This window comes from Agelaius phoeniceus, chromosome 15 (assembly GCF_051311805.1).
Source record: "Agelaius phoeniceus isolate bAgePho1 chromosome 15, bAgePho1.hap1, whole genome shotgun sequence".
NCBI classification, from domain to species: Eukaryota; Metazoa; Chordata; class Aves; order Passeriformes; family Icteridae; genus Agelaius; species Agelaius phoeniceus.
Window position 1 is genome coordinate 7,165,081 of NC_135279.1, and position 20,674 is coordinate 7,185,754.

Below are 20,674 nucleotides of genomic sequence, written 5' to 3' on the forward strand. Positions count from 1 at the left end.
GTCACGAACCGTGACCGACGCCCCTCCCAGCCAATAGGAGGGCGCGGAGGCGCGAATTAAGCAGCGGAGGCGAGCTGGGGGCGGTGCTCGGCGCGGTTTAAAGGAACAGGTAGCGAGGGGCGGAGAGGAGGCGGCCCAGCCAATCAGGAGGCGGAAGGCGGGGCCTCGGGTGATTGACAGGGAGGGGCGGGCAGGAGCCCGGGCGCTGGAGCGGAGCCCGGCCCGGGCCGGCCCCGTGTCCCGGGCATCGCTGCAGACCCCGCTCGGCCCCGCAGTGACAAAAAGGCGCGAGGGACACGGCTCACCGCACCCTCACCCTGCTGAGGGCTGAGCCAGCTTTGCTAATTAGACAAAGAAAGCCAACCAGATTTAAGTTTCTTTATTGATTAGTTTTTACATTTTGTTTTCAAGTTGCTTCTACAAGTACCTGTTTGAAATGGACATGAAATCACAGTAGTTGTATCCAGCAACACTAAAAAAAAAAAAGAAACCAAAACAAAAACCCAATCAACCAAAAACCCCTTTCACAAACCATGAGGCAAGAGGGGTATTAACCATCAGTTAGGGTTGAGCAGAGCAGCCACAAGCCCCACATCTGTACCCTCCTCAGTGGAGGAGCTGAGTTTGTGAGGGAGGAGTAAGGAACGAGTAAGAAAAAACCATGGACATGTACAAGTCGTCATTACTTGCAAGAAACCCTCCTCAGGCACAGGAGCCAATCTCAGAAGCAGACATTGATAGCACAGTAGAGAGGTCACAGCCTCAAGCTGTGACAATTGAGTACCGAGCAGAGCCAGCATGGGGAGATCACACCCAGGGACGCTGCTGGAAGGGGTTAGTGGGTTAGATGCACCCTGACCTATCACTGCCCCTACCAACCACTGGCTCCAGGAGAAAAGCTGCTCTCGCCACCTCTGCCTTGTGTGTCAGAGCCCACGGGTTTTGTTTTGATTCACCATTTCAGCCCAACACTCCCCCCTTGTCAGATACAGCACCTCAAGCTCAGCATCATCCTTGTCAAGAGCTGCCACCCTTGGCTGCACAGGCACAAAAGGCCCAAATGCACGTTCCAGGATCTGTAACAGTTCCAAACACAGTTCACAGGTTACAGCCAGGTGGAGTTTCACTAATCTAAAAAACACAGCTATGCTTTATGCACTGAGGATAAGCAGGTAGCTGTATTTTTCCTTCATGATTTTAAAAACAAGAGCAATTCTAATGTCAAACTGAGGCACCCAAGCCAGAAAGCAGGATAAAAAGTAACTTGTCTATCCATTTTGGAAAGTCTTCATTTATTGTAGTGATTATTTAAAGCATACACTATGGTATCAAAAAAAGCCATAACATGCAGACAGGACTTTTTCAGGAGAATTAGCAGAAGCAAATGTAGATTTACAATTAGCTTTAATATAATGCTATTTAAAAGCTGATAGCAGATCTCAAGTTCACTTTTGATGCTTTGAAAGAACATGTATGCACAGGGATTGTTTGGGAGTTTAAGGCAATTTGCATATTAAGATAAAAAACCATTAGATTAATTAGATTTTTATGTTGTGCTCAAAATATTAGCTGAATTGAAACCATTTACATATACTTCATCTCAAAGGACTGAGAGTCATAAATAGCAGCTGCTCCTTGATAAAAATACAGTCCTGAGAACAAGCTAGTAGCAATGCTTAAGCTATGACATCTTCCATGTCAGAGTATAAGCTATTTTTGCAATAAGGAGCAGTATTGACCAGGTGTTCAACAGGCAAAGGCATTCTAAACATGCAATAGCTCCCAACAGAAGTCTGAAATTACTTCCAGTATCTTGCTTACAATAGTTTATTTGTACACTGCAGAGAGATCCAGAAATCCTGCTATGCATTTGTGATCACTAATATTTCAAACACAACAACCAAGGGATACAACATAAGGACAGGCAGCAAAAGGTGTTTTACAAAAAAAAAACCAAAAAACCAACAAAAACCCAAAACAAGAGTCTTTTAGTAATTGGTTAGATTGTTTGCAAGGTAATTGGAACACTCTTTCCCCCACAACCCCTGGGAACTATTCCACACACTATACCTATCATATGACCAAACAACACTGGAGTGTTTAAGTTCAGTGCAAGAAGAATAATTTCATGACATTTAATTTCATTCTAAACAAAGGCAAAAGTTTATCTACATAGACATCCAAATGGAAACATATTTGGTACAGTGTAATGAATTACATCCATCTCACCCTCAGAGGTAATGCTCTTGTAGTGCTCACCTGCATTCCACAAAAAAAAGGTGTTTGAAACAGTGTAGTATGGTAGACTCAACACTTTAAAAAAATTTATTCAGCTGGAATTGGAATTTCCTAACATTCACAATATAATTTAGAATGCACTTGTTACATGAAGAGCAGATAAAAGGACTTAAAACAGTTTCACATACCAGTTAAGAGATTCCACATGCTCCTTCCCCACCTACAATACTGACATCTTGGTTGTGGTTTTTTTCCTTTACAAATACTCAGTTCAACTTGTCTACCTGCCTACCTCTCCCATTTCTACAGCAGACATACAGTGACAACAGTGAGAGGATATGGGACACTGTCTTATTCAGTGTTTGGACCCTGGAAAGGAGCAGGCCTAGCTATGAAATCGAGTTTGACAATGAGCTGAACATGAAGTGCTTCAGCAGCTGAGGCAAAGCTGCTCTCAGGAAGAGCTGTAACCTCTCAGAGAGGAAAACATCGGTGGCTGAACAGAGGGCAAAGGGGGAAGTAGCCTAACCACACCTCCCCAGCAACCCTCAGCTTTACAAAAAGAGTTCAAGAACAAATAATCTTGGTTGTCTGCAAGCTCTGCAGGATTAAATGCCACATTAAGATGACCCACTCCAAATCCTAGATCGTTTGTCAACATTTAACAGGGCTTTAGCCATGCACAGTATGCATATATTTTATAGACTGCCTAACCCCTTCCTTCCACCCCTTCTTCCTCTTTCCCCTCCCCCCAAAAGAATGAAGTTGATTGATTAGAGAGTTTCACTACTGGTTTCCCCATACATCTCCCCCCAGCTGTCTTGTCTTTTGAAGGCAGGGGTGTTGTCAAATGCACTGACAACTTTTCTTCAAACAATTACCAAATTTTCGGGGTATAAAGACATTGGTGCATTTAGGAATTTACATATTGTAAAAAAAACTAGTTATAAAACTGCATTTTTATCACCTAGCACTTTCAAGATTCATTGTTATATTTCACTAATTAATATATTAAATTAAGCCAAGGTTTGAGACAAAATTCTACCAATCTACTTAAGAACAGAAAAGAATATTTAAAACCAAAAATGAAAAGGTTAGTTATGTTACATTCCAAAATCCACAGCCCATTAAGCATATATTAAATGCTTTCTTTCTACAGGAATGATGCTCTTTAAAACAGATGATTGCAAATATTTTACTGCTAGACACTCCATTACATTGGATCGTGTGACTGGAACCTGTGGATGGTGAAATCTTGAGGTTTGTCCAAGTTTCAATGTAAGGTGTCCAAGGTCCTCTCCCAGAACCATGTTTGAAAACAACAACAAAAAAAAAGAAATCACAGATCAAGTTCTTATGACTTTTTTCAATCTTTCCTTGGCTTTCTGTTTCTGGGTGATCTATTCACAGTTTCCTCCTCCTGCAAGAAAGTAATTTGTGTAAATATCAATAAAATAAAACCTAAATATACCCTTCATAACCAATTACAGAAAATCCATGAAAAATAATCCGCTTTCGCATCTACATTAGAATTCACTTTTTGAAAGGACCTACTGCTGAAAGTACTTTGTGGCAAACAGGCAAATTCTTTGTTTTCACAGTGGATGTACACCATTTGTTGAGAGTGCTCAACAGCTTCTGCTGCTGGGAGAATCCTTTAACTTCAAGCAACACTCCACCCATTTTTGAGTCATTGTGTCAGTGTAGAGCCCTTAAGGTCACATCCTGACTGCACTTGAAGCTGAGTAAGCCTTTTGCCTCAGGAAGTTGCCTTCCAACAGTCCCACTCCCCTCTCAAGGCAGGGTCTACAGCAGTGCCTTTAGCAGGGTGCCCAAGCCTGCTCAAGTCAGCCACAGCAATTCCTATTCTTCAGGGAGATTAAGTTTTCTAAAGTTCTGAACTGGGAGGGAGGGTCACATGAGCCAGGTTAACTTTTAACACTGTAGTAAGGCCTGTTCTACACAACCTAGGAAAGAAAATGCACTTCCTTCAAAGGTTAGGCACTCTTACCTCTGATGCAGGTTTCCTGTCTTCCTCCTCCTCCTCTTCTTCTTCCTCTTGACTAGCACTTCCTAGATCAGCATCACTTTTCTGCTTCTCTTCAAGGAAAAATGGGGAAAAAAAATTAAAATTACAAAAAAAAAAAAAAAAAAACCAAAACATTCTCCTTCCTGACTTATCTTCAGTTCACCATTGGCTTTATTTCTTATCTGCCCATCCTGTTGGTTTATTCTATCAGGGAGAACATCATTCAAGATTACCTACTTTACCTACCAAGCTTTTCCTCATTTGCGTCCTCCTCTTCCTCCTCCTCTTCTTTTTCCCCTTTATCTTTTTCTTCTTCTTTCTCATCATCCACCACATCAGGCTGAGGAGCATCAGTCTTCTTGTATTCTGCAGCACTTGGCTGTTTCTGAAAGGCAATGACAAACCCAGGCAATTATTTGTGACATTCAGGCACATTTTACTGAACATCCTTTTAAACATGAGGCTAATTATCACAGGAAATGCATTTACCTTTCCAGAACAGCAGAAAAGGACAACAAGGAACACTGGCAAAGCCACAGTGAGGATGTAGACTACCCAAAGCCAGGGACGCTCTTCAGCAGCTGCCATCATCTGGCCCACAACACCAGGCTGTAAGACCATGAGAACTGTCAAATTCCACCTCATACAACAAGCTAGCAGCTAAGTTTAAGCTACAACATTTTCAAATAGGCTTTTTGCAACTTTAAACATTGTATTTCAGACCTAAAAAAAGATAAAAAAAATCAAGCTAACCTGCACAAGTACTCTTCCCATAGCTTACAAATGAAGAATTAAGCTAAACAGTCCAAATATCAGAGCAAAATCTCAGAAGAGAGCAGTGAGTGCTCTTAGTTACTTATAGCAACCATTAACATACTGTAATTATGAATTGAGGCTCCCACCTGGTTTAGCAAAACCCTCAGCCTTAGCACATACAGGTATATATTGACAAAGGCTGAGAGAGAGAACAGCAGAGTTGCTTCTACTGTTCCACTCCACAGCACACAATTAAACCTTCCTCTCTCACCTCTGCAGCACCATCAGCTGCTTTTTTCAGTCCCCATCCATCACTGGCCCAATCATCAGCCACAGCTCTATCAGTACAGATAATAAAGTTGTCAAAAAAGATGTCAGATGTCATGGACCATAACTCAAGTCCCACAGCACTGACAGGAGTCATCTTGAAAGGCTCCAAGTCTTCAAAAAAGTCTGGGTTTGGGATCTTTCTAGGTTTCCATATACCCTAGAAAAGACAAAAGACATTCAGCCTCACCTACTAGAAGACAAATTTCAGTTTTCAGCCCATTATGAATGGAGAGATGTAACAATCCATTGCACTTAATTACAACATCTACAGGTGCAACTCATCAGTCTTTGGGAATCAATACAATGAAGTGATGCCTGATAAGAAAGCAGTTTGAATCTGTCCACTCGAAACACAGCACAATAATGACTGCACTTGAATTTCTAATTACATCTGCTGAATCTAAATCATTCTGCTTTTTGTGAGAGAGATGCTTTACTGGCCACCAGCTTAAGCTGGTGAAAACACAAACCTGATAGTTCACGTTATCAATCATAGGAGGCTTCCATTTGCCTTTGTAGTTTGGATTGTCAATCATTGGGCGCTGCCAGGTACCACAGCCAGGAGCTGTCTCACATTTAGGATTTGCAATCTGAGGTGCCTCCCATTCACCATCCATATCTTCATCCCTGAAAAGGCAAACTCAGTTTTGAAGTCCACCCCTTGCCTTCATACAGAATATGGCTCAGACAATGTCCAATTTCTGGGAAAATCTAAATTCCTACCACTAAAAGAAGACGCTGAAACTTTGTATAGCATAAGTCTGTAGATAAATATACTGCAGAAGGAACAAGGATTTCAAAGACTAACTGTGAAGCACAGAAGATCAACAAAAGCCAGTCTCTGAGCACAGCCTCCCCCACTCTCCCTTCCAAGTAAGTTCTACTTCAAGGTAAACATCCCTGCCCTGTTCTGCTTACAGTCACAGAAGAATTGAAAAACGTGGAGGTGAATGCATGCTGAACATGCGTCCTCAGACCACTGCCTTCTACTTTTGGAGAAAAACAGCCTGAACAGCAACTTTGTCAGCAAGCAACAATGAACTGCAAACATCAGTACCAAAGTCATGAGATAATTGCTGCCATTTGCAAGAGGTAGTAAACTTACCAATCTTCAGGTTTCTCAGCGTCAGGGTCTGCTACATATTCTGGCTCATCATCCAGCCAGCCCTCTGGTTTCACAGCGTTTTCATCCGCGATCTTTGCAGGAGCATCCTCATCCCTTGAGGGCAGAGCATTATGTGTTAACACAGACAACATGTAAGTTCTTAAGCCCAGGGCATGATCCTACAGACTCTGAACCAGCCCACTGCTCTAGACAGACAGCCACCTTCCCTTCTGCCAGGGTCATGCCATGATGTCAGAAAGGAATTGCCTTGCAATCCTAACACATGTCCCTCATGGCATATCAAGGTGCCAACTGCAAAGTATTACTACTACTTTTGATCAAGACAAATTTATGGGGCTAAGGATTCCCTCAATTCCACCCTTCCAACACCTTACCAGTCATCTGGTTTAACAGCATCTGGGTCTGGGATTTTTGGTCTCTCATCCCAGTCCTCAGGCTTCTGATCATTTGGGTCCTCAATCTCTCGGGGTGGATTCACAGGAGGTGACATATCATTCAGCAAATTCCCACTGTTGACAACTGTTTGATCAACAAGTATCTCAAAACTATTGTCAGGATTCAAGACTGTAAGGAAAAAAAGTTGATGTAGTCATTGCATGTACTATACAAAGCATGAGTCATAAAGCATCACTCACCACCACTGTACAACCCAAGCTACCACCTACCCATCAACTGCTCTAAAGAACTGCTAAGAACCTTTCTCCTTATACCAAAGTGCAACTACTGATGATGCACCACATCTCACCCTGTGAGAAGGCAGACTCCTGGCAGAAGTCCTACGTGTGTTAAAAGCATGGAGGTTTGTAAAGTGATTTAGCAGTTACCACAACAAGTTGACTTTGGCACAGGAAGTATTGCTTTAGTAGTAAGAATGTATATACTCATATTCTACTCCAGACTACGACTTCCTACTACTGACTTACAGGATTTTAATCTCACTTCTTTATCTACTGTTGTCTCTGTAGTAGGAAAAGACACAGACACTCCTAAGTACTTCCTGAAAGATTTTCATCATAGCTAATATACTAGACACTATTTCAAGAACTCCTGAGTTTGTCTGGTACATGAATGCAGAAAAAAATACAAACAAAACTAAAAAAACTATGACACCTCCACATCTAAAGCTCAGCTTACCCCATGTTACTCAGAGGCAGCATTCAGGCAGTGTATACACGCTGATAATTATTTCAAATATACTTAGTTCAAGTTACTTACAACTGCCCTGAAATTCAGTTTCTCCTTTAAGTATTAAGTTCAAGTTGCATGACCTTTCTTACATGAATCAAGACTTCCTGGAAGGATGAAATAAACCTTTGCACAGACAATCAGTTTTTGCATTTGAAGCTTTCAAGTAGCTTTTCGTTGTATGGTGCATTGGCACAAATATTCACCTGTTCATCTGGCTCACTTTGAGCTTCTGGTGACGAAGATGTAGTAATTATTAATGTGCATAGTTAGCAGTCACTTTACCTAGAGTATAAAGATGAGTCTTCTTATCAGTAAAATAAGTCTTCAGATCTGCATCTGGGCGCTTTGCATGCTTTTCCTCGTATTTGCCGGTCTTTGGGTTTTTGTGCCGGAAGATGAAGTGCAATTTATAGTCCTCTCCACATTTGTCAGGGCCAAACATTATTGTATATGGAGTTTTGTCATGGAACTGATCCTATAAAACAACACAATAACTCACTCCATTATCTTGAAATACAACTTCAGTCATTGTCTAGCATAAGAATTCCCAATTCATTAAAAACTATTCTACAACTTGAATATCAAACCCATGAAGTCTCCACACTAAAGCTTAAGTTCCTCATATAAGCCTCCAGAAAAACAATGTGCTAAGAACCATCCCAGCTATTTAATTTTGCACCTTTGGGCTCTACTTTCCACATGGAAAACACCAGCTATTCAGGTGTTATCCAAAATATTAGTGTGACACCCACAATGTTTAAGTATATCTCTACAGTACAACAAAGTATTTTAAAAGTTATCAATTACAAGTATCAGCTACTGGCAGTAATGAAAGGCTAGCAAGGCCATGGAGTTCCTTTCACACAAAGTAATAAGCAGCACTAAAAGTGAAGCCAAGCTACATTTAGTCTACGCTTATGAACTGGGGTATGCCTCAATCTATGATCTAACTGGATATAACCATCATTGAACTCTGCAAGTCTATTTGTTCTTGCTAATGTTATTTGAAAATTCAATGCACATACGAAACTGATTAGGCAGCCAAGTTGTGTTCTGAGTGTTTGTGGTTGTTTTGGAGTTTTTTAATAGTTTGGAAATTGTATTAATACTACAACTCCAATGAGACTGCAGGAAAAAAGGATGGATAACAAGTCATAAAAGGTACATCTTATAAAGGCTAGGAAAATGGCTAAAGAAAACCCATAGGCTACAGGAGCCCATGGAAGGTTACCCAGCAGTTCAGCCTCATCTGAACAAGCTAAACCACTTCAGTGAGAGGACAAAATGCAGTCCTTAGGCCTTAGGAGCTGGCCACTCTCCTAAGCACCTCCTTTTTCGTTCTAGAACCCAGGAAAATCTGAAGTACTGCAGAGTTTGGCAAAGGTCTACAACTGCTCAGCTATTAGGGAACTCCAGTTTCCACTCAAGAGGCCGTCACATTTCAGTACTTATCCTCTCCAACTGAAAGCACTGGGAAAATGCTGAGTGCAAAGTACTTGGGCAATCAGGCCCCACCACCTTCACTAAAAAGGTTTCTTCAAAAAGAAGCAAAGTGAAAAAACTTCAAGTTCTTTCCCAGCTAATACCCAAAAGTAGGAGCATTACTCACCAGGTTCAGCTCAGGGGTTTTTGAAAGCAATTTCACATAGGCCCCACCACACTCTATTCCATTTTGGAAGTTTACTTCATACCTAATTTTAGTTTTGGATAGAAGAGGGGAGAGCACATGTTATACATGAGGAAAAATTATTTTTGCAATACACAATTACAATCTTGTCAGTACAAATTAACAGTAACACTGTTTTGTTGTTGTTTGCTTTAAATCATTTAACCAGTGAATATTAAAGACACCATCATATAGATACATATATAAAAAAGGACTAAGAAAATATTCACAAGAGCCTGAGAAGCAGTTTAAAAATTGAAGATTTATAAGAAGTAGCCTGACAGAGGAGATTAAAGAAATTGAGTGCTGGCCTAAACAATAATGACCTAGAAGCAGAGAGGAAGAAGAAAAAGCTTTCCAGTATATGACACTTCAACAGGGATTAAGGCAAACCAATTATTTTCCCCACAACTACAACAGTAGACAGACAACTCAGTTTGCAGGACTACAAAGCAAAAACAATTGGATTTTAGGAGAAGCCCCTTTAGGGTTCTAAGCATACAACAGTATTTAAGGATGCCAAGGAGCCTGAAAAAGGCAAAACATCTCTGTCAGGAATAAGCTAAGTATGCTTGATCCTCTCACAATGCCAGCAGCTGGAGTGGATGACCACTGGACTTTATTTTTAGCCTAGTATTCTGAGCCAAAACTAAACAGTGCAAAGCAAAGTGACCAATTCATTATCTTGTGCAAATACAAATTAATTTACTCTTAGTTTAAAATTGGTAACATCACTAATAGTGCACAACTCAACTGTTCTCACTGAATTATGTTTTTCCCCTGACTTGTTAGTCTAACATACATGCAAGTAGATTCTTTTACAGCAGTTATGACCTATGTAAGGTGTCCACCTTCCATGGCAAATGAACTAAGACACAGGAAGGAGGAAACAAATGCATCTTTACCCCTCTGTCCACTTCTCCTCAGAAACAGGGAGCAGTTTACTGTATAAGAAAGTGCCCTGACCTACTTACAGGCCAGCATTCTTTCAAAAGGACAAGGATTTCCACAACTAGCAGTACAAAAGTCAGTTGCCTGACCTTGTTACCACAATTAAATCAAGTGAACTGAAGCCATAAGACAGGTTACCAAGACTAGTTTGCAGAGACTTCTTCCTTTTCCAGCCTTCAAAAGGACCCATGCTGTTACTAACTCCCCACTTTGGGAAGCTGGGTTACTATTTTACTCTTACTCAAAACAGTGTAATAATATGTTACAACATCTGGTGTCATCTAGACCCCCAGTAAACAAAAGCTCAGTTATGGAATTAACCTCAGCTTGGCATCATGTCACCCTGGAATCAACAGAACATCAAATTATTCTTTACTTACTGTATAATAAGGGGTTTGGTATCAAACACAAATGGCTTGGAAAGTTTGGAGGAAATTGCATGATGCTTGGCTCGGGTCACCATTACAAGCCCTTTGTCTCCTGGAAGCTTCGTTTCCTTCATGTCTTGGACTTCCCACTTACCTGGGGAGGAAATTGACCAAACACTCATTGAGATTAAAATCTCTGAGTGGATATTTTGTTTAAATTAGAACTACATTTTATTATTAGCCAGGTATATAAGCATCCCTCTCATTTTCTTCACTGAAAATAATTGTAGCTGAGAAACAGACAAGAAAGACTTGCACCTCTTTTTCATACATGACAAACAGCATCAGAAACATTTATCATCCAAAACCTGGGTTGGACTCACCATCATATTTGGCAATCTCATCATCTGTATCATCTTTCTTGGCTCTGGAAAGGACCCATCTAGAAGACAGACACCCAATGGTTTGAAAAATGTACTTCCCACCACCACACACACACTAAAAATCCTGCCCTTAAGATAAGGTAGCCCTTGCTGTCCCATGACTACATTCCAGAATCTTGATCCCCTAAGGAGTTCTGTTTTCCAAGCCCACAAACTTTTCTATGTTTGCTACTTCCCACCCCAAGGTAGGACCATGGCCTCATGAGCAAGTACCTCACTCCTGCAAAAAAAAACCCCAAAAAACAAAACCAGAAGTAGCACCTTACCATCCTCACATCACCTAAGGAAAGTCAAAAAGCCACATGTAATGGCCTCACCTCCCCTTTATGACTAGAACTTAAGGAAATACTGGTTTAACTCAGCATCTGAACACCTAGCCTCAAAAAGTCATTACTGTAATCCCAACTGAACAGGGGCCCTTTGACTCAGTTTTGAATAATACAAGTTCTGCAGGGAGGGTTTCATTGCCTTTCATCAAGATTTTACATTATTTGCTGTAGCAAATCATCCTTCAGATTATACTCACCCATCCAGAGTTCCTTTATCAAAAGATTCCACAAAATAAACTTCACCAGTTGGGACAGGGGGCCTGTAAGTAACCTGTTGGAAAAGGGAGGCATTTATGCACCTTTCAAGATACATTCTTTATTCTACAGAAATACAGGCATGTAAAGCTCACACTCCCTCTTGCATTCAAGTACAGCTCACCTGGACATTCTTGAAGCATAAACACAGAAATTACATAAATATTGCTGCTTGTACCAAGTTGTGCTCTTGTCTGCAAGGAAAATTCAAGTATATACCTAACTGGAAATTTAAACTTTAGCTCCTGATTCTCACATCACAGATTTCAAGGATAGATCTAAGTCTTCTGGAAGAACATGGGGGACATGAAAACAGGAACAAAGCAGCCAACCTCAATTCCAAGCCCTACTCCTAGATAGCATCTTTTATAACATTACACCAGGCCAAGAAAATAAAGACAACTCTGATCAGACTCCCATTAACCAAAACACAAGCAGTAATTCTATTGTTAAAAGAAACTCTATGTCAAACCTTTGGAGCCGGAGGAGCACTGCTTGTTTCAGACTTTGACTCTTCTACATCCTCAATACCATCATCCAAGTCATCCTCAATATCAACTACATCATCAGCATCATTGTCTTCATCTGTATCATGTGCCTGGAGAGCAAGGATCCCGAGGGCTAGCAGGGTCACACACAGCAGCCATTTCAGCTCCATGTTCTGAATAAACAGGACAAGGCAAAGTGGTCAAGCCAGCACTGCACACAGAGCCACACGATGCTTCTCGGTACAGATCAGAGCATCCAAGGCAACAGGTGAAGTGCAAACTTATCTCTCCAGCTCTGTTATTTACAGCATCTGCCTGAGACAGCTCTAAAAGCTGGGAAGGAACACAACATAAAGCTGAGTATTTAATATCAAACAGATATTAACTCAGTGGAGAACCACATGTACACATTCTGCAGATCATGCAGAAGTGTCAGAATTTTGCACTGTCACAGCCCACAAGCAGGACAGCAGACACATACATGACACCACAACATATGTGGCTGTAAAAGCCTAAAAAGAAAACCTATTTCAGGCTTATGAAGGACTTTAAATACACCATGCAGGAATTCAAGCTTCCATTCAACCCAGAAATTGGAATAAAATTTTCTATGTAATTAAAACCCAGTAATTTTGCAGAGTACTCAATCCTCATCTCCTGTTAAACACATTTTTTGTTCTTTTAAATGCAGAGCTCTGGTATTTTCAATAATCAAACCCCTTCCCCAGGTTTTATTGTAGAATTACTGCCAACAGTCATTGCTACTACTGGCAGATGCCTATAAGCAGTTGAAGCTCCTGGAAACTGCCAATTGATTCAATTCCCTTCTTTCAATCTCTAATTTAACAAGATGACCAAGGAAAGAGTAGCTGTTAACTGGAGCCTTACAGAATAAAAACATCACACCTAAACTAATTCATAAGGTGCTCAGCACATTGTCACACCTGAAACACGATGGATATTGGCAAGCTGTAGCTTAAAAAACCTTTTAAGTAAAATGGGTTTCAATTTGACTTTCCTCCTAGAAAAGCGACAGATCACTGTATCTTTAGGTTGATACAGAAGGCAACATTCCCAGAACCCTGCTCAGTTTTATCTGCCCAAAACCCTCACAACAACCTGTGCCTTGCTCATCTTTTCTCCTTTGAATCCCACTCCAAATTTTCCTCCCAAAACCAGAGGTATAACTGAAACTGAACTTTTTTTGAAAACAAGTATAAAACCAAACATCCCCTCCCTCCTTCCCTTACATTCCTACCTCACACTGCAGCCCTGCAGACTTTCAAACATAACTCAAGCAGAGTTAACAGTGCCTGTAGGGGTTTAAGATCATGCTAGGAAACAAACTTTCAACTTTCCAACGCACGTTTAGGCAACTAAAAGAGTTTACACTCTCAAAAGCTTATCAGCATTATCCAATTTTCCAAGACTACGCTGCATACTAGACCTACCATTCCTAGATTATTCTTTAACTTACTTCTAATGACAGGATTTAAAAACTTTATAACTGTAGTTTTATAACTACAACAAAATTGTATTTGAAAGACTTGAGCTGAGGTCATGTCCAGTTTGTCACTACAGGAACATGGAATTGCAGCCACTTTTCCAACAATAGTGATGGCCTTGAGGATTATAGTCCAAATGCATGTGCAGAGACCTCCCCCAGTCAGTTCAGGTAACTGCACCCAAACACCTCTGAGCCAAAAGGAAAATCATTCCAGAAGGAATAGCTGACAAAAACTTCCAAGGGCTGTTATATATGAGCAAAGCTTGTTTGCTTAATGCACAGTGTACAGCCAAAACTGAAAATGGTTTCAGACCTCAAAACAGCTCTTATTAGTGTGAGAGCCACAACACACAACCAAGGACTGAAAAGGGTCAAGCAGACATCAGTACCCTTGGAGCTGCAAATTCTTCCTGCACAGATAATGTGTTCTTTGAATAAACTCATACCCAGCAGCATAAAAGCAATACAGAAATAAAAGCCTGAAACTTCATCTGAAAAAGTGATCTTTAAAACTCTGGATGTGCCCTGTGTGACTGAAGCAACCACAGATGAAACTGCACAAAAACACCTTCCATGGAAAGGGTTTTGTCTTACCTTACCAATAGGGCTTCACTAAAATTTTTTTAAATAGAGCTAAATTCAGGAAGATAATACAGTTTTATAACTGCTTTCAAATTATACTATGCAGATAGAATGAGCATGTCATGATTCGGAAAGTGATATGACAAAGTTAATCTTAAAAATATACCAAAGTTAAAAATGAGCCAATTCTCTCCTTTCCCAAAAGGAAGGAGTTTCTGCACCCCTCCTCCCTACCTTGTGCAAAGGGTATTAATGGTTTAGCATGCAAGTAATCCTTTAAGTAATCTCACCAGTAGCCAACCAGCACGAAAGTTTTGATGAAAGAATTAAATCATCCCCCACAACTTTCCTGCCAGTACCGACTCCATATGTAATAATTACCTACTTCACAATCCCACCTCAACTACAACCCTTTGGAAATATTTGTCAGCAGCAAATGGACTTTGGTAAATGCTCACACCCAAGTGGCACAGGCACGTGGCCTCAGAAATTCTTCTGTCAAAGCATCTTAGTGAAACCAGACCATTCTGCCAGGGACCACACAGCAGGGGCAGAAGTTTGCTGGGCATGTCCGTGCTCCTGACACAGCCACCCACAGGTACCTACCCTGCTACACTTCTCTTTTAATGCTCTGTCTGAATTTGAGGCCTTGCTCAACCTCATTTCAAGGAAGAAGTATTTCATGGTCAAGTTACCAAGCAAGCTTCATCACCCCCCACAAAAAAGTCTGAAGAGAAGCTAATCCAGTTTCAGGTCCTTACCTCTTTAGAGTCATTGGCAGCAGTTGTCACAAGGTTATATCCCTGCAGAAAGCTGCTTAGGACATTTCCTACATATTAAATCAGTCCCAAATTCAACATAAGCTACCATTCATATAGCTTGAGTACAGGCTGGTAGCTTCTTCTGCAACCTGCCAGTTATCATGACAAATTCCTTATTCTGTTTAACCTTAAACAATATAAAAAGCTGACTAAATGATAGAAAAAAGGCACTATGTTCTCAGAAGAGCAATTTAAGTGAGGCACACATTTTCGATATCTGAAAAGCTATTTCTATCCATAATGGATGTACTGCTACAGGAAAAAAATTCAAATTCACTTTACACAATCCTTAGGGACACAATATAAACACAATTATGCCCTAGTAAATTAGGTTATTCCTAAATAGAAGAGGAAGGGAGGGGGAAGAGAGATACAACTCAGGTTTTATACAAAACAGGCATAAATCAATTTTTCAGTAGAATTTTAAATTGCTGGCAACTACAGGTGTTCAGTTAGCCACCTCAAACATAGTCTAACATTCAGACACTCTCACCTCCTCTATTATGATCTGACTTCTTCCTTAAAGTGTCCAATTTCCAAGCAATTACCATCCTTGGCCATTTTTTACTCTGCCTGCACCTCCCTTCTTCAGGTTAAACTGTGCAGTATTTCTGCAGGTTGGTGTATTTCTGATCATGCAATTGCCAAAAGCCATTAACAAAGGAACACTTTCATAATAGGTGAGAGCTTCTGACGTCTCCATTCTCCTTCAGTGTAACCATCACTTTCACCATAACAACGTTTCAAGTCAGAGATATCTCCATGTACTTTTTTTTAAAATAAAGTCTTCAGTCACAGACATTGGCACACCACTCAGATTGAAGGGAAAACTACTGCAATCCCAATCCCAGTTTGAGACTGTCAGTGCTACAGATTACTTGTTCTCTCTGCACAGACCCATGGCCAGCTTCTACCCCAGAAAACGTCAGAGCTGACATTTGAGAACTGTGCACCTGATTGCCAAAAAGCTGAAACATTTCACCCCAGTACTTGTAAGATCTATAGCAGAGTGCTGGAAACAGTCTCCTGGAACATCTGCACTACAGACTTTACTTTTTCACCAAGTAAAATCAAAACCAAATTGGAGTGGGATTCAGAAACAGAATCAGGATCTTACCCCAAAAGCACAACTCCTACCATGTAGGACTAAGTGATTGCAACCTTTGGAGTTCAAGGCTTTCAAGAAAGTCATGCATCTTCAAAGATTCATTTTTATTTAGAATTCCCCTTTTTCTGGGCATAAAGGAGAAAGTTCTTTTTTATTATTGGTACAACACTGGAAGCACTCATACAACAGACAGTTGTCACTACTCTCCCTAACATACAGGTCCCCTGGAAGAGAGCGAAATTGCCCATGGGAAGGATCTTCAAGCCCTCTGCTATCATTCTTCCAGAACATACTGTTTAGTAACTCCCCTGTCAGGTCAAACAGAGCCTGCAAAACCAGTTTAATCATCTCCTTGGTTACTAATCTATTTCAGTGGTTCATCAAGCCAGTTCTTAATACAGCATATTTCAGAATGTATAACTACATTTGAATGGCTACTGGCTATCTGGTTTACTACTTGCTCTTTTTAAAGAAATAATTAAAGAGTCAGACTAAATAGATCCTATGAAAATAAAACACTTACTACAAACAACACCTATGCAATTTAACTGGATGAGCATCAATGGTTTCTCTTTCAGCAGTAACTGAAGTCTCAGCTGAGTGACTTAAGCAAAGGAAGAACAAATCCAGCTAGCAAAGTCCTGTGCTCCCAACACTGGGATCCAGTGTGGTACTCACAGCAGAAGCACACCAGTGAAAACAAGCACAATGCCTCATGCAAGGCAAGAATTAGGGAAGAAAAATTTAAAGTCAACATAAAGATGATTCATCACAACACAAAAATAATTGCAAGGAGACAAGAACAGAAAGGCTGAGACACAGATACATTTTCCCTCTCAAATGAGAGTTCTGTGGGTTTTGAGCAAAGGCTCAGTTACCCTACTTGGTAGTGCACTAATTTCCTAGAGTCAGAACTACTGAAGAGCAGAGGAAATCTCTTCTACATCTCACAATCCCTCTGCCTTCCACATCCTGCCTCCTGTGCGGTGCCAGGGTAACTGTTTACACAGGCTCATGATGAACCAGCCGATGGTTTAAGATGGCTCCAAGTCCTTCTGCCATGTTATTTTAACCCTGAATCAATAGCCCAGGCCAACCCAGCAGCAAAAGCAAAAAGAGATGCAGCAGTACCAGTGAAAGTAAGCAGCCAAGGATAGAGGAAATAAAGCTGTTGGCAGCAGAGCCAGTTCAATACCACAGTTTCAAGTGCAGGTCTGTCACCTGCACCTGCCTGAGCTGTCTTTAGGCAGATTTGGGGGGTGGACACCACGGTGAAGCTGAAAACTGTGTGGCCAAATACTGTAATTTCAACAGTCAGTAAGTGCCTCAGCACCCCTTGAAAGGGGATATAATAAAATTATGTTCATGTATATACAACAACTCATATAATGCAGACAACACTTTTTCCTCTGAAATACTGTTTTTCAGCTGGACAGTTTCCAGTATTGTGAAGATTCTGCCTTTAACATCATAACTCAATGAATAGCAGACAAGGCTAAAGAAAACCACCTTACTAACAAGAGAAGAGAGGCAAGAACTCTCCATGGTGGTGGTTTACCCTCCTACACCCCCTTTCCCCCCCCCCCCCTTTCAGTAAGGAGTGGCTGGGATATACATCTACATGAGGAAGAAGTCTCCTGGAAAGGATTAGCCAAACCTCTCTTGGGGATCCCCACAAAAAAGCTGCCTCCTGTTTGGGTTGTAGAGAGCACAAACCAGGCAAGGGATTAGGTGTGAAAAGGGACAGTAACAAAGCTTGCTTTTAATAGGCATTTCAAATATGCCAGTTTCTAAAAATAATGTACAACAGAGCAGATACAGTACAGAAGCAAAAAGCAGATACTGTTTGTCAGCACAGATATCCTTCCTGCAGAACTGGAAGTCCTTGGAGGGTAAGACAGAACCATGAGGCTTTTTGACCTCATAAAACAGATGGGCTGCTAGGAAAATTATATTAGTGGGGGCAGATCTGGAGGGACCCCAAGATCTTTGAGACCATCACACCTAGAAATCAATTCAAGTTTGCCCTGCTACAGAACTGATTCCAGCAAGAACAGGCTGCCACCATGATTACTACCAGAAGCAGAAAATCAAAGGCCAGAAAAAAGAAGTAAAAGATGGAGCTAAGGACAAGTCTCAGTGCATTCTCTGTAAAGAATTTATTCATTTACTCAGGGGGAAGGGCTAAAGCACACAAAATGAGAGTGTAAACTGATGGAATTTCAAAACTTCCTTACTATTTTACACTAGATTCCCTTCCTAGGAGGGCGGTTGATCCCAAAAAGCGGTTTACATATCATACACAGCTTGTGATGCTGCCTGTAAATTGTACAAGGATCCTCTTCATAATGTTTTTTTAAACTAGAAATACTAGAAGTTAACACAAACACAAAGTTTTACTCGGACCTTTTCCCAGTATAATTAAGTGTTTTGCATAAGTCCATCAAATACAGCCAAATTAAGAATAAAGTGGTCTTTGAAGTCAGGTACCTCAGTGCGAACGTAGAGTAATATATATACACCAACCTATATTTAACCATTATTTTATCTGCATTAGCTCATACGTTATTATAGTTCTGCTATCTCTTTGCAGTACTTTAGCAACAACCAAAATCACAACGTGCAAGACTGTCCCATAAAACCCATGTGATAACCATGCTTACTTGACAACGTGAAGTCAACACACTACATTTAGAACTACATTACATGCCTAGAGACCAGTTTTCAGACATCTAACATACTCTAAATAAGTTCCAGAAAGAGTTTTCCACGATGATCTGCAGAAGCTCTGCAGCATTAATTACGTTAACATTGATCATCTTGAGGTCTCGACCTTTACCATTACTACTGCCATTAATACAAGTCCATTTCCCTTCACAACCAAATCACCTGCAGGATTTCTCTTTCTGTAGCCTAGAAAGTTCTGAACCAGAAACCTGCAGGTGAAAGTTCACACTTTAGAATCAGTACAGATTAGAAAGCAGTGTGCTGTACATGCTTTAATTCAAAGGTGTGGGGCTTTTTTTTTTTCTTTTAAAAGCGCACAATACAATCCTCACCCAGAAATGAGAAATGAGATGTCATTTATACACTATTTTAAAGACATCCAATGCGAACGATATTTGGGGGACAAAAATCAAAGCAGGCATTTCAATTCCTTTAAATTCTCAGATCTTCCTGCTGCAGATTCCTCGCCTGCACTTCACCTGTTGGGACTCCAGCTCCGCGCCATGAGCTCCCCCCTTCCAGAGGCTTCTCCTTCCCCTCGCACAGCCCCAGCCAGGCCCACGCCATGCTCTGCAACCACCCCCTGATCGCCCGTTGCGGGGCTTCACGGAGAGCACGTTCAAGATTATTTCCGACATGGAGCACGTAGCCAGATAAAATCTAAACCACTCGCTGCCCACATCTACATGCGACCCTCGCCTCCCTCCCGCTTCCACCACGCGGCCCTAGCGCCAGCCGCTGCCCGGAGCGGCGCTCCCAGAACTTACCAGAAGAGCCGCCGCTCCCCCAGGCCGCTCCGAGCCCTGCGGGTGCCGGGCGGGACCCGGCGCCGCCGCCGCAGCCCCGCGCCCGCCCCCGGCCTCAGGGGCCTCCCCGGGCCGTCCCTCTCGCCCTGACTCCAGGGGGGTCCCCGCCTCCTCCCACCTCCGGCATGGGGCCGGGACCACGCACGGGCCGCCCACCCCCCAGGGCCCAGCAGCGCCCCGCCGCACGCCCCACGACAGGCCGGGCTCCCCCACCGCCTCACGCCGCGGGCGAGTCCGTTCCCTGCTCCCCCGCCCCGACGTTCCGGAGCCGCAGCGGCTGTGGAGGGAGGGCACGGACAGACGGACGGACACACTCACCCTCCGCCGCCCCAGCCACCGCCGCCGGGCTCCCCTCACCTCCGTCACGTGCCCGCGCGCCCGCCGCCGCCCGCCTATCTGCCGCGCGCCAGCCCCACCCCCGCCTCACGGCGCTCAGCCTCTCCCATTGGCGCACAGCGCGCCCCTCCGCCCGCCCAGCCATCGGTTTTGGACTCTGATTGGCTGATATCACCGCCGATCAACAGCCGGACCGCCTCTAAACACGCCCCCAACGGCGCTGCCCTTCGTGGAGCGCTGTCATTGGTCAGCGGCGTTGCAGGAAGTGCCGGCTGATTGGGTGGTTGCGGGCAGGCCGTTGGGAGGTGGGCGGGGTCCCAACGGGTGTCGGTCCAGGGGCGCTGCGGAGGCTGACGGGGCGTTGCGGACGGTAGGGGGCGGTAAGGGGCGGCAGGGGGCGGGGCCAGCCCCTCACGCCCTGCCCGCGCCCCCCCATCCCCTCATGCCCCTCACCCTCTGGCCCATAAAATAGCGCTGTGTTAAACAGCAGAGCCTTTATGTCTTCTCGTTCCTTAGAAAGGGTGTTCAGGTTTTCTTGCCTATTCAGCAAATTCAGTGTATCCCGTGGTTCTTTTCTTTAATTACAAGCCGAGGGTTTAATAAAATAGTGAACAGTGACA

At 42.5% G+C, this 20,674-nt stretch overlaps 1 protein-coding gene across 2 annotated transcripts; it reads right to left on the bottom strand.

The window, feature by feature from the left end:
* Positions 1-364: 364 nt before the first annotated feature.
* Positions 365-20,151, bottom strand: CANX (calnexin). 2 transcript variants are annotated; one of them, XM_054643220.2, is made up of 15 exons: positions 20,037-20,151; positions 12,152-12,340; positions 11,622-11,695; positions 11,036-11,094; positions 10,665-10,806; positions 9,277-9,358; positions 7,950-8,142; positions 6,854-7,043; positions 6,459-6,572; positions 5,824-5,980; positions 5,295-5,510; positions 4,757-4,876; positions 4,514-4,652; positions 4,250-4,338; positions 365-3,658 (listed from the first exon to the last, which is right to left on the bottom strand). In XM_054643220.2, exons 2-15 carry the CDS (start codon positions 12,335-12,337, stop codon positions 3,605-3,607), a joined length of 1,815 nt encoding a protein of 604 aa, XP_054499195.1. In that variant the 5' UTR covers positions 12,338-12,340; positions 20,037-20,151; the 3' UTR covers positions 365-3,604. The 2 variants fall into 2 exon arrangements, with proteins under 2 accessions (XP_054499195.1, XP_077042379.1); XM_077186264.1 differs by lacking the exon at positions 20,037-20,151 and adding an exon at positions 19,680-19,798.
* Between the last annotated feature and the right edge of the window lie 523 nt (positions 20,152-20,674).